Source organism: Anopheles funestus, chromosome X, assembly GCF_943734845.2.
Source record: "Anopheles funestus chromosome X, idAnoFuneDA-416_04, whole genome shotgun sequence".
Lineage (NCBI taxonomy): Eukaryota > Metazoa > Arthropoda > Insecta > Diptera > Culicidae > Anopheles > Anopheles funestus.
This window is the reverse complement of record NC_064597.1, coordinates 7,772,696-7,785,328: the sequence shown is the minus strand read 5'-3', so window position 1 is coordinate 7,785,328 and position 12,633 is coordinate 7,772,696. Positions and strand designations below refer to the sequence as shown.

The window sequence follows — 12,633 nt, the reverse complement described above, 5'->3', positions numbered from 1 at the left end:
TGCATGATTTACAGTGCTATAAAAAGAGGTAATTTACTATGCTTGGCCGTTAAATCTTAACTCTTGACAACCGGACATATATGACCAGAAACAGGGGTTTCAGGGGATCGCAATTTCCTTTTTTTTTAATAATTATAAAAAATCATTTTCATATATCATTTAAAACATTTCTATATAAAAACACATTTTTGAAGTACACTATTTATAGCAAAATGCAAACAGAAGTATTTTTTTCGAAACAACCACACGTTTTATAGCAACCACTTTAATAGTAACCAGAACTAATGAAATCTAAATAAATATTTATTACTAAAGACAGAATTACTTGCAATTTAGCAATAAATGAACAAACACCATTCATATACCTAACCGTGTACAGTAAGTACATAAATTTCAGCAAAAGCTAAGATTTATGGGAAATTTACGACAAATCGCAATAGATTGCGATCTATTAAGATGGTTATGGTGCAACTGTAGAAAGGTATTAATAGGTGGATAAGTATGTAAAAAAACCTACAGAAAATCATTACCATCCTAACCAATTTCCTGTCTCCTCTCTGGTTCTTATCCTTTCCATTTGTTTGCGATTCCACCAATCGATTACGAGCGCAGCTCTTAACGAGCGTAAAGGTATCAATTTGTTTTTTTAAAGCTTTTTATTATTAGCAGTACAACCATAATGAACATATTTACTTCCACCGGCAGCGTTTGGTAGATTTGCTATTACCAATCGCCACGTTTCTTTTCTCGATTTTGTTTTACGATCAAGCGGAGCAAAAGTTTTACTGCATTTATCTGCTACTCAAACGAAGCATTAAAGTGTTCCGGAAACGGAACATTACCATCATAATTAAACCCGTTTACGTGTGCTGGCCACTAAATGTGTGACAACTTTTGCAATGATTAGCGTGCATTATTTTATGCATTTTAAGTAAATCAAGTCTAACTGGTCTAAAAAATTGTACGATTTCAATTTTGCATATATCCGTACCGGTTTTTGTACGTGTACTTACTTGTTCTGTTTTGCGGCATCTGATAGCTCATGCTGCTTTACGAGCGGCGATCACTTCCACGCCTGGTTCATTTTGATTGTGGTGAGATGTGCATCAGGTGGGTTGATTGAAGAAATAATTCCGGAATGAAATTTGAGTTCCAACCGGTTCCGTCCGGTTTGTTTGATCGGTCGAGTGTGATTGCAGAGAAAGACAGCATTAGCATGGAAATAAAAAAAAAGTATATTTATATTGCGTTAAATTTTTCTTAAATGTTCTTTTGAATATTGTTTTAAAAAACCGACATGGTGTACTAAAAACATGTAAATAGTATGATAAATGTATCAACAAATGCCTGTCAAAATGTGCTGTCATCGTACGCCGGATCAGATCTATCTTGTACTAAAATACTCAGCGAGCTGTCATCGATCTTTCTTCTCCAAAATAAGTAGTAACACAACAAAACTAATACTGCCATACGTGAGTTGTGAGAAAAACGAATTAAAAAAAAGCGGATCTATTTTACAGTCCACAACTTGCCTGTTCATGAAAGCCGAAACTAGAAATAAAATACCCGATCCGGTTGCTACCGAATAACGCACCCCAAGCCTTAAAGATCGAGGATCGAGTATCGCACTGCACCACATTCCTAACACATGTTTTCCCTTGTCAGCAGGTACAGAGGCGTTCAATACCGCAAACCTTCAACCATGTGTTTTAAGCACCAAAACTGAACCCTGATCTGTACGGACGCGGTCGCTCGAAGTTGTTTATGGTTTGCAAGGCGAGAAGATAACAGTGCCGAGGGTCGGATCACATTGGGACAATTCTTTTGATGGTGTGTGTGTGGCATGGAAAAAATGTGTCCAACACGTGTGGCAAATATGCATGCGGATGCAGAAAGGGATGGAAATATTTTCCTCTCGACAGGTTGAGCAGAATTAAAGCAGCTTGAAGTTGGCTTGAACTGAAAGTATTAACCCAGTTTTTGGTTGTTTGCATCCTCCAGACTAGACAGTGGAAAATGTTTAGGTATAAAAGTGAATATCTTAAGGGAGTTCTGATAAATAAACAGCGCAGGTAAGTCACTGCCGTGTCGTTTGCCTTTGAAACTGATGCCTAATGCACTATGTATGAGTCATGCTGACCAAGAGTTGCTTGCGTTAAATCGGAAACAAAAGACAATTCGCTGTACGTGACGTTACTTCACATCCTATAGAAGCGTTATGAATCATACGTTCAAATGATTCATTCAGACTTGAAGATCAGTTTGATCACTCAATTTATTGACTGGAGAGAACTTGCTGTTGAGGAGCTACTTGAGGACTTCTTCTGGGTCTAACGTGTACGTCTCCAACAAACACAGACACATTGCAATCAGTATTCTCCAGCTCAAGAATTCAACTCTCAACTTCAACTAGCCAAGAATTCCACCAAGAACTCGTCCAGTCATCTCCGGTAACACATTCCTTCTTAAATGCAGATTCTCTTACACGCACGTACCAATCGCCCAACAACGCTGGAGGGAGGGGGGCTGTCTTCAGTCACACCGCGATCACCAACACCACGGACACCTTCACAAGGGATTTGCAAATCCCAACACGATGTACACGCGGAACCGGTTCGATAGAAACTAACCGTCATCCGTCCCAAGAGCGGTGATGTACTTCCCTTGTCGATCGGCCATAATTCTACCTGCCGACATTATACCGACAGGATCTCTCTTTTCAACGGTTCGTGGTGAGATGAGATAATGCTCGATCCTTTGGTTCCAAAAAAGTTTAGGCTGTAAACATTTAACGATCGGCTTCAAAATGGATTTCTTGTTAAGGTACATTCTTCAGAATTCATCGCATCTCCTTAATGAGGTAGGGAGATCATCAGATTTTTTGGAATTTCTCCTCAGTAATTCTAGAGTAATATTTTTATACATATTTCTTATATTCTAAAGCTTATTCTATACATCTTTAGTACTAAACTTAAAAATAATTTATAAAACATTACCTCCTGTACCATCAAAACAAGGTATTGTCTGAAATACCGAACAACGTATCTTCACATCGTTATGTGATTGTGAAAAACAGGTTCGTAAACGAAGAAGAGAAATACCGAAATTGGATTCTCTTCTTTTCTTTTTTACCTACATCCTTATCTCTCTTTCTCTTTCGCCAAATATTCTACAACCGCGTGTAAGGGATGGATGCTGTGCAAGGATTTGCTAAACACGGGGTAGAAAGGTACCGAAACGAAAAGTAAACCCCCGGAGGAAACAAACAACAACAAAAAGATAGGTCACGGTCCTATTCACACTCGTGAATGGATGCAACTCTCCGGTGCTAGAAAGTGAGGGAGATATCCCAAAAAAAGCGAACAGCCATCCTCGAATAAGCTGGTGCCTTTCTTCTGTTTTCCTTTTTGCTTCTCTTCCTGTACACCATAAGTTACATTGTAAAGGGATCTTCACAAGGGTATCTTCAGCTATTGTTCAGCAGGATGTGCAGGTCCCGTGTGTAAAGTTGAGGGGTGGGTGCGTTGAACGATCATTCAGCATCATTGGAAAGCATTCTCGGTGGCGTCATCTATCGGTTGTTAGCGATTATTAGTGGGAAAGCTTGAAGTCTTCAGTAAGGACAATTCATTCATTGGTTCCATCCGTTTACCAATGCGTTTTGCTATTTTTCCGTCCAAGATTTGCCATAAATCTTTTTTATAGTTTACATGTCTTTTCTGTACTCCCGTTGCTGAAGTATTGCAATATTAGAAAATCTGCATTCGAAAATTTAGGATGAGTTTATTCAAGTGTTTCATGTCTTAAGGGTTCTGACCACATCTTCCATATCATTTAAGATATTCTTCTTCTTCTTGGCGTAACTCGTCCTATGAGGTCATGCCGGCCATTTCTGGTTTACGAGACTTATTTTTACCACATAGCCGGATAGTCAGTACTTGCTACGAGGGGGACGGTCCGGATGGGATTTGAACCCCGGTCCTGCCGTGCGGGTCGGCGCCATTTATCACATACACCACCGGGCTGCCCCATATAAAAGAATGTTGTTCTATTAATAAAAGCAACATGTTTTTTTTATGTTATTAATAAAATTATTATTACGTAACACACAATTATTTTAATCCACCCATATAACAGTTCCCATCTCTCTGTTTTCTTCCCCTTAACTCGAAGTATTAAAGCATTAAGAAAAAAAGTTCTTATCAATATGATTACATACAACGAGTAGGTTTCCTGTTTGTATGCGCACTATCGAAGGGGTTTGTTATGTGTCCCTCTCTTACACTACGCAACTGGCTGTTATCTGTTTCGTTTATATGTTATTTGTACAGAAATCAAACATCGGTAAACCCAACTTATGATCCACCAAACACGCGGACTACTGCTCTCCTAACCAATATGTTGTTGTCGGTAGAAAAGGATGTTAAAAGGATGGGAGAGCAGAACTTTTGCTCTACCAACAAATACCCAACATGTGCATTATGCTCTCTGCATTCTGTATACACCGCCAGGCATCTTGCGGCTCCAGACCAAACCCTTGTACCGCTTGATTCGACACACCCTAGGCCCTACTGGCCCGACAAAGAGGCACCTTGTTTGGCCACGCACACACTAAGCAGTGGAACAAGCGTACACATACATGCAGACGATATAGAAGTTGTTTTAATGCAAGAATAACGCGTTGCAATTGTTCACCAAAAAGGAAAAGTTCTTTTAATCGTAAAGCGTCGTGTAATTAAACATCTTAAGCAATCATTCTTAAGATGTTTCACTCAATTGATGTCCAACAGCATCTAATTTTCAGCATAGCCTTCTATGTTTTTCGAATCATACGCATACACAGCCTCACCAACGCCAGTGGTTGGCAAAGTCATTTATCCTAAGCTTTTTTTGCTCCAAAAAGGATGAATAAAATATTTAAAGTTATATCTCAGTAAAAGCTCAATTGTTTTCAAAGAAGTTGATTTATTTCTTTGCTAGTGTATGTTGGAAAAATACTAAATGATATATCTGTCGAATAAAACACTCCTAATGCCATCATGCATCATTTAAAATAATACATAATTTACACATCCGACATCAACTCAAATCGACAAAGAAAAACTAGTTACAGAAGTTATTTTTCAGCTCGAATATTCGTACATCACATGAAGATTAACTGATTAAGTTTCACTAGTAGGAAATTTGAAGAATTACATACTAATTACAGTGGAACGCCGATTATCCGTGCTCATCGGGACTCGGCCTCTGCCGGATAAGCGAATAACACGGATAATAACACGGATAATAGGCGACTCTTTTTATTGATAAATATTAGTGTTTAGTGTGTAATGGATGGATTTTTTTTCTTCTAAAGCAAGATGTTAATTTCGTTATTTGCACTTTGCAAAATAAATCTGTTCTATTTGGTCGAGCTTGGGTCAATTATATCATTTCCTATTGAGGCTTTTTTTTCTTGCCATCACTGGTATGCAATTCGCCTTTGGAACTGCCATTTCCGAGCTGCACGGATAATGGAAACAGCCGGTTAAAAGGTACCCGGATAATCGGCGCTCCACTGTACATATAAGGCAATTCATTTACCACAACCTATTACCGTTGGTACCATCTTCATTGATTGCAATTTGAAATTGAAGTCTTTGGTGGTCTGCATTAAGTAATACTATTACAATAAATAAACATAAATAAACAAAAATATACTACGCGTTACTTCATCCTGTTTGACGACCACTGACTTTTAACATAGCTTTCACATCTTGCGAAACGTGACATTTTTCGGGCTAATATCTTTTACAAAATTTATCCCGTTGTTAGAAATAGGATGCGACATGTCCCGTAAATACTCTTTAAGCTGTTTTTTCTTTTACAACAGCATGTGAAAAATCACGCACGACGTCCATCCTACACGCACCGTACCGCGTCACGCGGCAGCCATTTTGATTTGTTTACATTCATGTAGTGTGGAAAAATGAAACAAGTTCTTTTGTCGGTGTGGGAGGGCAGGAATGTGCGGCTGGGAAAAGATGGAAACAGGTCCTTAAATTTCCTTTTGTATGATTTTAGGAAAAGTATACACTTTTCACATGTTTTTCTCCCTTGTCTCTAACATCTCTAAAGCGCTAGGGTGAGTAAGGCCAGGTCAGGTTAGAGTAGTTCGAGATTCGGCCACCACCCATCGTGGGGTCGCTTTGTTATTTCAATGTGTATGAGAAAAAGGGAGAGAGAGAAAAAAACACTTTACACCGTGATTGCGATAATTGATAAACATTACTTGGTCATTTCTTTACCATTTCCATGCAAAATAGGAAATTTACAGCCAGCCACAGGCGGTGGAAATGGATTTTAAGCTTTCCTTCTCCACAGTGCTGCCCCTGCGTGGCAACTACTTAACGCATACTAACGCACATTTCGATTCCAAACCGTAAACGTCCCCCAAAAAAAAATAAAGGAATATGATGGCCGTCTCTATTGAGTATGGATGTTGTTGGAAATTGTTGACCGATGAAAATGGCAAAGGTGCGTTGATTGATGCGTTAATCAGGTCATTTTAATGGCCACCCTGTGCCACACCAACCAGCAATCACTTTTTGCTGGGCAAATTTAACCATGGGAAAATGCACTCCAACAAAAAAAACTCATCGTGTGCCTTCTCGCTCTATTTCCCATGCGACTGCGAGGCAATGTTTGTTTTATTGGTTCAGCGCTTCCCTACCTCTCACACTTCCAGTGGTTCTAATCGATTCACCTTTCGCCTTCGATTATTTCCAAGTATTCTTCACGCTTTTTTTTTATTCTCCCCGTCCAATTCACATGTCTGCACACCACACACTATCAATGTACATATACATATGCACACACACACACACGCAGAATGAATTTATGCAGCATGCATTTTAAGCGGATGCATTACTCATCTGCAATAGACGCGTAGAGAACTGAAGGCACCTACCGTTTCGAAGTGGTGACGCGGTTGATTGGCTGCTTTGGAAGTAAAGGGAAGAACCAGCTGCTCTCACGCGGTTTCGATATGCACTTTTCCACCCTTTCGTACACTTAAAATAATGTCTATTGCTCACAAACACACACAATCCCCTGCTTCTTTTGTGCTGTTCTAAAACAAACAAACATATAAAAAAAACACAATGGAATAATTTAACTTCTATTTCTTTCTTCGTTTCGTTCACTGCGCAAACCCTTTTAAATTGTTTTGCAAATAGTAGTACTTTTAGTGTAAATTATCGCATAGGTCAATCTAAGACCGTACCACCAAGTAAAACACACAAAAAAAACTGGTTCTGTGAGATGAATGTACACTCACACACACACATTCGCATATATAAACACTCGTACAAACACACACGCGCGCATAAGCGCTCTCACACATTAAAAATACACACGCACGCACACACATGTGAGCCGGGGGTGTATTTTTAACGCTTTCTCCCTTCAAATTGGGGGAAACAATTTTTCAACATTAAAAATTATATACAAAACAATAAAACACCAGAAAAAAAAACAAAATGTAAAAATTGTAATCACAGAAACTCGTGTCACGAACCCCGAATAGCTAATCGTTGTTTGTGTTCACCGATATTCACGGCAAATCCGAACCGTGTACAGCCATACACACAGTGAAGCTAGAAGCGCGATGGAAAGTGCACACTTGAACGGAGCCTACCATACGAAGACGGATGGTGGAAAACTGGTTGCCCGTTCGGTTCGTTCACTGACTTATTGGCCGTGCTAAACCCTCTTGGCTGGAGAACCATATTCGTTCGCAGCGGACCAGTGCGTAAAAGCGGGACAGCAACAAAGAAAGAAAAAGATTGTGATATCTTTTGTCTCCTTCCCGCTCATGGTTCAGGGAATGGGCGAACAGAGAGCGAATAAGCACGATCCCCAAAAAGTGAGACAGTAAAGCTCGTATTGCACTTCACGAATCAACCTTTCGATTGATTTGGTTTATATCCGTGAGAGAACTGAGAAAGAGAATCAGAAAGAGAGAGAGAGAGAGGAGAGCATCCGCGCGCGCGCCTCTCTCTCTCTTGTTATGTTGTTTTTTTTCCACCTGCACAAGGAATGCTACAAAAGGTGCCGTTGTGTTCTTGGTATTACCGCTTACTACACATTCAACGTAAATACTACAACTTCATTCTTGCCATCGTAAGCGTTTACTTACGCACGCACACAACTGTGTATATTAAAATTCAACGTTACGCACACACACGCGCGCGCGCTGCCGCAAATGATTAGCGTTTGATTGTGTAGCGTGTGTAGAAAATAAAATTTAAATACTTTTTCGCATATTTTGCTCGTTTAGGAAAGATACCAAAATATCCGTACGAGTTAAAAGCATGACGAAATAAATAATAATTTAATTTTGTATACATGACCATGCTCAATTAAATCATGCTGCGAGATTTTTAATCTCCGAAATTCAATATTTATTTCAAACAAACAATCTCATTCCACACTTACTAAGCATTTTGTCAGTAACGTGCGGCTTTAGAGATCTAATGTTCAAAAAATGCATAACATACTATAATCTAGTGATTAATTCTTGATCAGAACAAGTGTAAATACAGGGTTTCTCAGGCCAGCTCAACACCGTAACACAACTTTTCAACAACGTAAAATGTGTATCCGGAATTGTATATCGAATTCGAATCCGGTAACTCTTTTCAACATGGTAAAACTAGGTCTCGAATCAGTAAAATCATTACTCAACACTAGGAAATGCGTACTTGACGAACACGCCGCTGACTGAATGTTTATGCTGCCTATTTCGATACTATCAACATCCGTTACATTTCATTCGATAAAAATGAATATCAAATGAATATCATATTGTTTATAGATTTTATCTTAAACAATTAATTTCCATAAACTATAACAATAATTAACATAAAAAATACTGAATTTGTCCTAACATTATACAGTACGAGAAATTCCTATAAGCGCACATACATTTTCCTAGATATTTTTAAGAAAACGAAATGAAATTCAATTTCTCTTATTTTATGCATTACTATTGCTTCGTTTGGTTTTATTTTAATGCTTTCATAAAAAATTGTGCTATTATAATTTATGTACATAACTTTTATTAAAATTTGGGTGCGAAATTCCTATAAGCGCAGTCGCATTGTCAATGGCTGGTCCACCTTTATATCTACACCTTGACTATTTGTCATGCATGACATGATGCGGGCATATTTGTGTGTTGGTATACTTAACAATTAAGCGTTTTGGAAGGATTTGAAGCACTATGCCGAAAGGAAAATTCTTAAACGAAACAGAGCAGAGATTGATCCTCGAGTTGAAGGATGTTGGCTTAAGTAACCGAGAAATAGCAAAGAGAATCGGTAGAGGAGAAACAGTAGTACGAAATTTCCTGAAAAAAGGTCAACAATATGGAGTCCGGAAGAAAAACAAGGGTAATTCTAAACTATCCAATCGAGAACGGAACCGTATCATACAGCTTGGTGGGACTGAAAAGTTCAATGCATCGGAAATAAAGCAGGAACTCAATTTACCTGTAACAAAAAGACGTGTTTGTCAAATTTTGCGAGGTTCTGGACATCTTGTCTACAAGAAAAAAGCAAAAAAACCTAATCTGACTCCGAAGCACATTCAAGCAAGATTGGACTTTGCCAAGCAACACATGGATTGGAAGGCGGAATGGGGTGAAGTGATTTTTTCAGACGAAAAAAAGTTTAATCTCGATGGCCCTGACTGCTGTGCATATTATTGGCATGATCTCCGAAAGAGCCCCCAGATAAAGTTGAGCAGAAATTTCGGAGGAGGCAGTCTAATGGTGTGGGCCGCGTTTTCGCGAAAAGGTACAACTCCAATCGCCACAATTTCGACCAGGATGAATTCCGAGAGCTATGTGGAGCTACTGGACAGCGTTCTAATTCCATTTACAGAGGATATTATGGACAACAACTTCATATTCCAACAAGATAACGCTGCTATTCACGTTAGTAAGAAGTCCATGGGAAGGTTTTCCGATAGAAACATCCAGGTTATGAACTGGCCGGCTCGTAGTCCGGACCTGAATCCTATCGAAAACCTGTGGGGGATCCTGGCAAGACGAGTTTTCAGTGGAGGACGGCAGTTTGAAACAGTTCATGAGCTACAAACATGCGTAAGAGACGAGTGGCGAAAAATTCCATTGGAAATGTTGGAAAAGCTCATTGACTCAATGCCAAACCGGATTTATGAAACAATTCTGAAAAATGGTAAACCAACCAAATACTAATAAAATACTAATTCATGTAATTTTGTTATTTGTATTGGTTTTTCAATATAAAAGTTAAAATGCGCTTAAAGGAATTTCTCTCCAAAAAATGGGGTTTCTTCTTTAAAATGAGTGTTCGAAACATTAAACAAACCATTTTTGGTGCAATAATCTTGTTATTTGAATGCCTTTCATACGACATATTAAGGATTTGCAATAAGAGTTAAATTGAACCTGCAGGTCAAAAATTGTATGTGCGCTTATAGGAATTTCTCGTACTGTATGCAATAAATGTAGGTAAATATGGGCTAAGAAACAAATTATTTTCTTAATTTTGCTACGGAAATACGGAAAGGACGAAAGATAAATAAACAAATAAAATAAACTAATTCATTTGTTTTTCAAACGAAAATTAAATTATCAAATGCTTGAACATCGATTACAATGGGGCATCGAAATACGTAGACTAAACAGGTTACATGACAGATCTGCCGAATACGCATTTCCCAGTGTCGAGTAATGATTTTACGGATTCGAGACCTAGTTTTACCATGTTGAAAAGAGTTACCGGATTCGAATTCGATATACATTTTCGGATACACATTTTACGTTGTTGAAAAGTTGTGTTACGGTGTTGAGCTGGCCTGAGAAACCCTGTAAAAGCCTAATTTACGAATTTGTTGCACTAATTTGTGTCCTTAATCAAGTATTAACTATCCCTATACTTTATACAGTGCATTACGATCACATAATGATCAAGAGTACAAGAAGATGGTAATAAGACCACAAGAAGTCTTGGCTTGCCATTAGTGGCTTTCCTTGACTTTATCTCCCCGTTGCTGGATAGACGTAAGATCGATCCCAACTAATGTAGTTGCTACTAACTGAAATTGGAACTCCAATGTGCATGCTCTTCAGTTTAATTTGTTCCAAAAAGTGATGACTTTTGAAGTGATGAAGTGATGGCTAATCGATGCATTCAGAAATTTCGGACATTACACCCTTTCCCACAATTTTATACAATTCAATGAAATGCCTACCTTTAGAAACTGCCATGCAAAAGCTTTTTATTATATAATTTATCCCCCCCCCAAAAACCTAGGTTCATTTGAACCTGATAGAATATATCATTAATTGTTCATAGCTGGCACATGTTATTCGAGAATAATTGCTTGGTAACTGGTAACTTTTGCAGAGCTCAATCAACTAACATCCCACACCCAACATAAATATGAAATAACTTAAATCACGTACGCAGCCAAGCAAATGCGTTTTCGCTGCTTGAATGTTTTAAAAGTATACTGATTTCTGTCACACAAATGTTTCGTATAGTACTGATCAGGATGTGAAATTAAGTACAAAAAATGAGGAAGAAATCAAACATTGCAACAAATGGGCTAACTATATACCTTAAGAACTTAGTTGTCCCGCAAGTATTCGCGCAAATCATCCACTTTAAAGCGTGTTACACATTCGTACACGCGCGAAATGCCCAAATAGCCGGTTAAAAACATAAGCCCTACAATGGCCATCATTAAAAATACGCCAATAAGCAAACTTACTAGCATTACCGAAGCAGCCGTTACTAGGGCGCCTTCTATCAGCACGAACCCGGTGAAGGCCATCACCGCTGTGGTCATTGTGAAGAAGATAAACACCAGGAACGGAAGGGTAAACGTGAATATCACAATGGCTACGGCAAGCGCCAGGATCGGGTACTGTTGCAGGCTGGCGAAAACAGCTTGGGCAATCTCCTGCAGCCTATACCGGGCGGCAGTCTCCGATACAGCTTTGTTGATACGGTGTACTATAACGAAGGGAAGGGATAATTGTATCATTTCGATTCGGGGACAAGCCCGTTGTTCACAAGCTTACGGTAGATTGAAGTTCGCGATAGAATGAAGCGAGCCAAATCTTCGTTTCTTTTATGACGCCTTTCCATTTCCTTAGCCTTCTGCGATTCAGCACTCTCGGGATAGGTCTGTGAAGTGGATTCAGTCAAGTTGTAAGCTAGGAATCGGGGACGGTTAGTTTAAGTAATATATACCTGCGTTTCGATTCTATCGTCACTGGAGGATAATGGCATTGTGTAAAGATTTGTGCACTAAATACTGTTATTAATTCAATTCAATGCAACGCACCGCAGACTGCTGAGACCGAACAGCGAAAACATTGTTTTGACAGCTGGCAAACTCCAACGACGGAAAGGAAAACCGTGTGGAAAAAGGGACCAGCATTCCTAAATTCAATGCAAGTAAATATATTTTACTGCTGTTTATATTTTCAGCTAAAGCATATTTTGCAATTACGTACTCAAATTAATCAATACTGGAAAACTTTTTTAATTTTCACAAATTTAAAATACCATCGCAATGACATTTCCTTTGCAGCAA

General features: G+C 38.7%; 2 protein-coding genes across 9 annotated transcripts in view; both read right to left on the bottom strand.

Moving 5' to 3' along the window:
• The window catches only part of LOC125770676 (armadillo segment polarity protein), a 35,929-nt gene extending 28,152 nt beyond the window's left edge, over nucleotides 1–7,777 (bottom strand). Inside the window, exons 1-3 of one of the 8 annotated variants that reach the window (XM_049440637.1) lie at nucleotides 7,679–7,777; nucleotides 6,950–7,111; nucleotides 1,014–1,075 (exon numbers count right to left, since the gene is read on the bottom strand). In XM_049440637.1, the coding sequence (XP_049296594.1) occupies nucleotides 1,014–1,044 (31 nt within the window). In that variant the 5' untranslated portion in view covers nucleotides 1,045–1,075; nucleotides 6,950–7,111; nucleotides 7,679–7,777. The other 7 variants (XM_049440619.1, XM_049440629.1, XM_049440602.1 and 4 more) reach the window with 7 other exon arrangements.
• A 3,504-nt stretch (nucleotides 7,778–11,281) lies between these two features.
• On the bottom strand, nucleotides 11,282–12,594 carry LOC125771974 (uncharacterized). Its single transcript, XM_049443218.1, has 3 exons — nucleotides 12,288–12,594; nucleotides 12,116–12,221; nucleotides 11,282–12,047 (listed from the first exon to the last, which is right to left on the bottom strand). The coding sequence occupies exons 1-3, from the start codon at nucleotides 12,324–12,326 to the stop codon at nucleotides 11,659–11,661; spliced, it is 534 nt and encodes a 177-aa protein (XP_049299175.1). The 5' UTR covers nucleotides 12,327–12,594; the 3' UTR covers nucleotides 11,282–11,658.
• Between the last annotated feature and the right edge of the window lie 39 nt (nucleotides 12,595–12,633).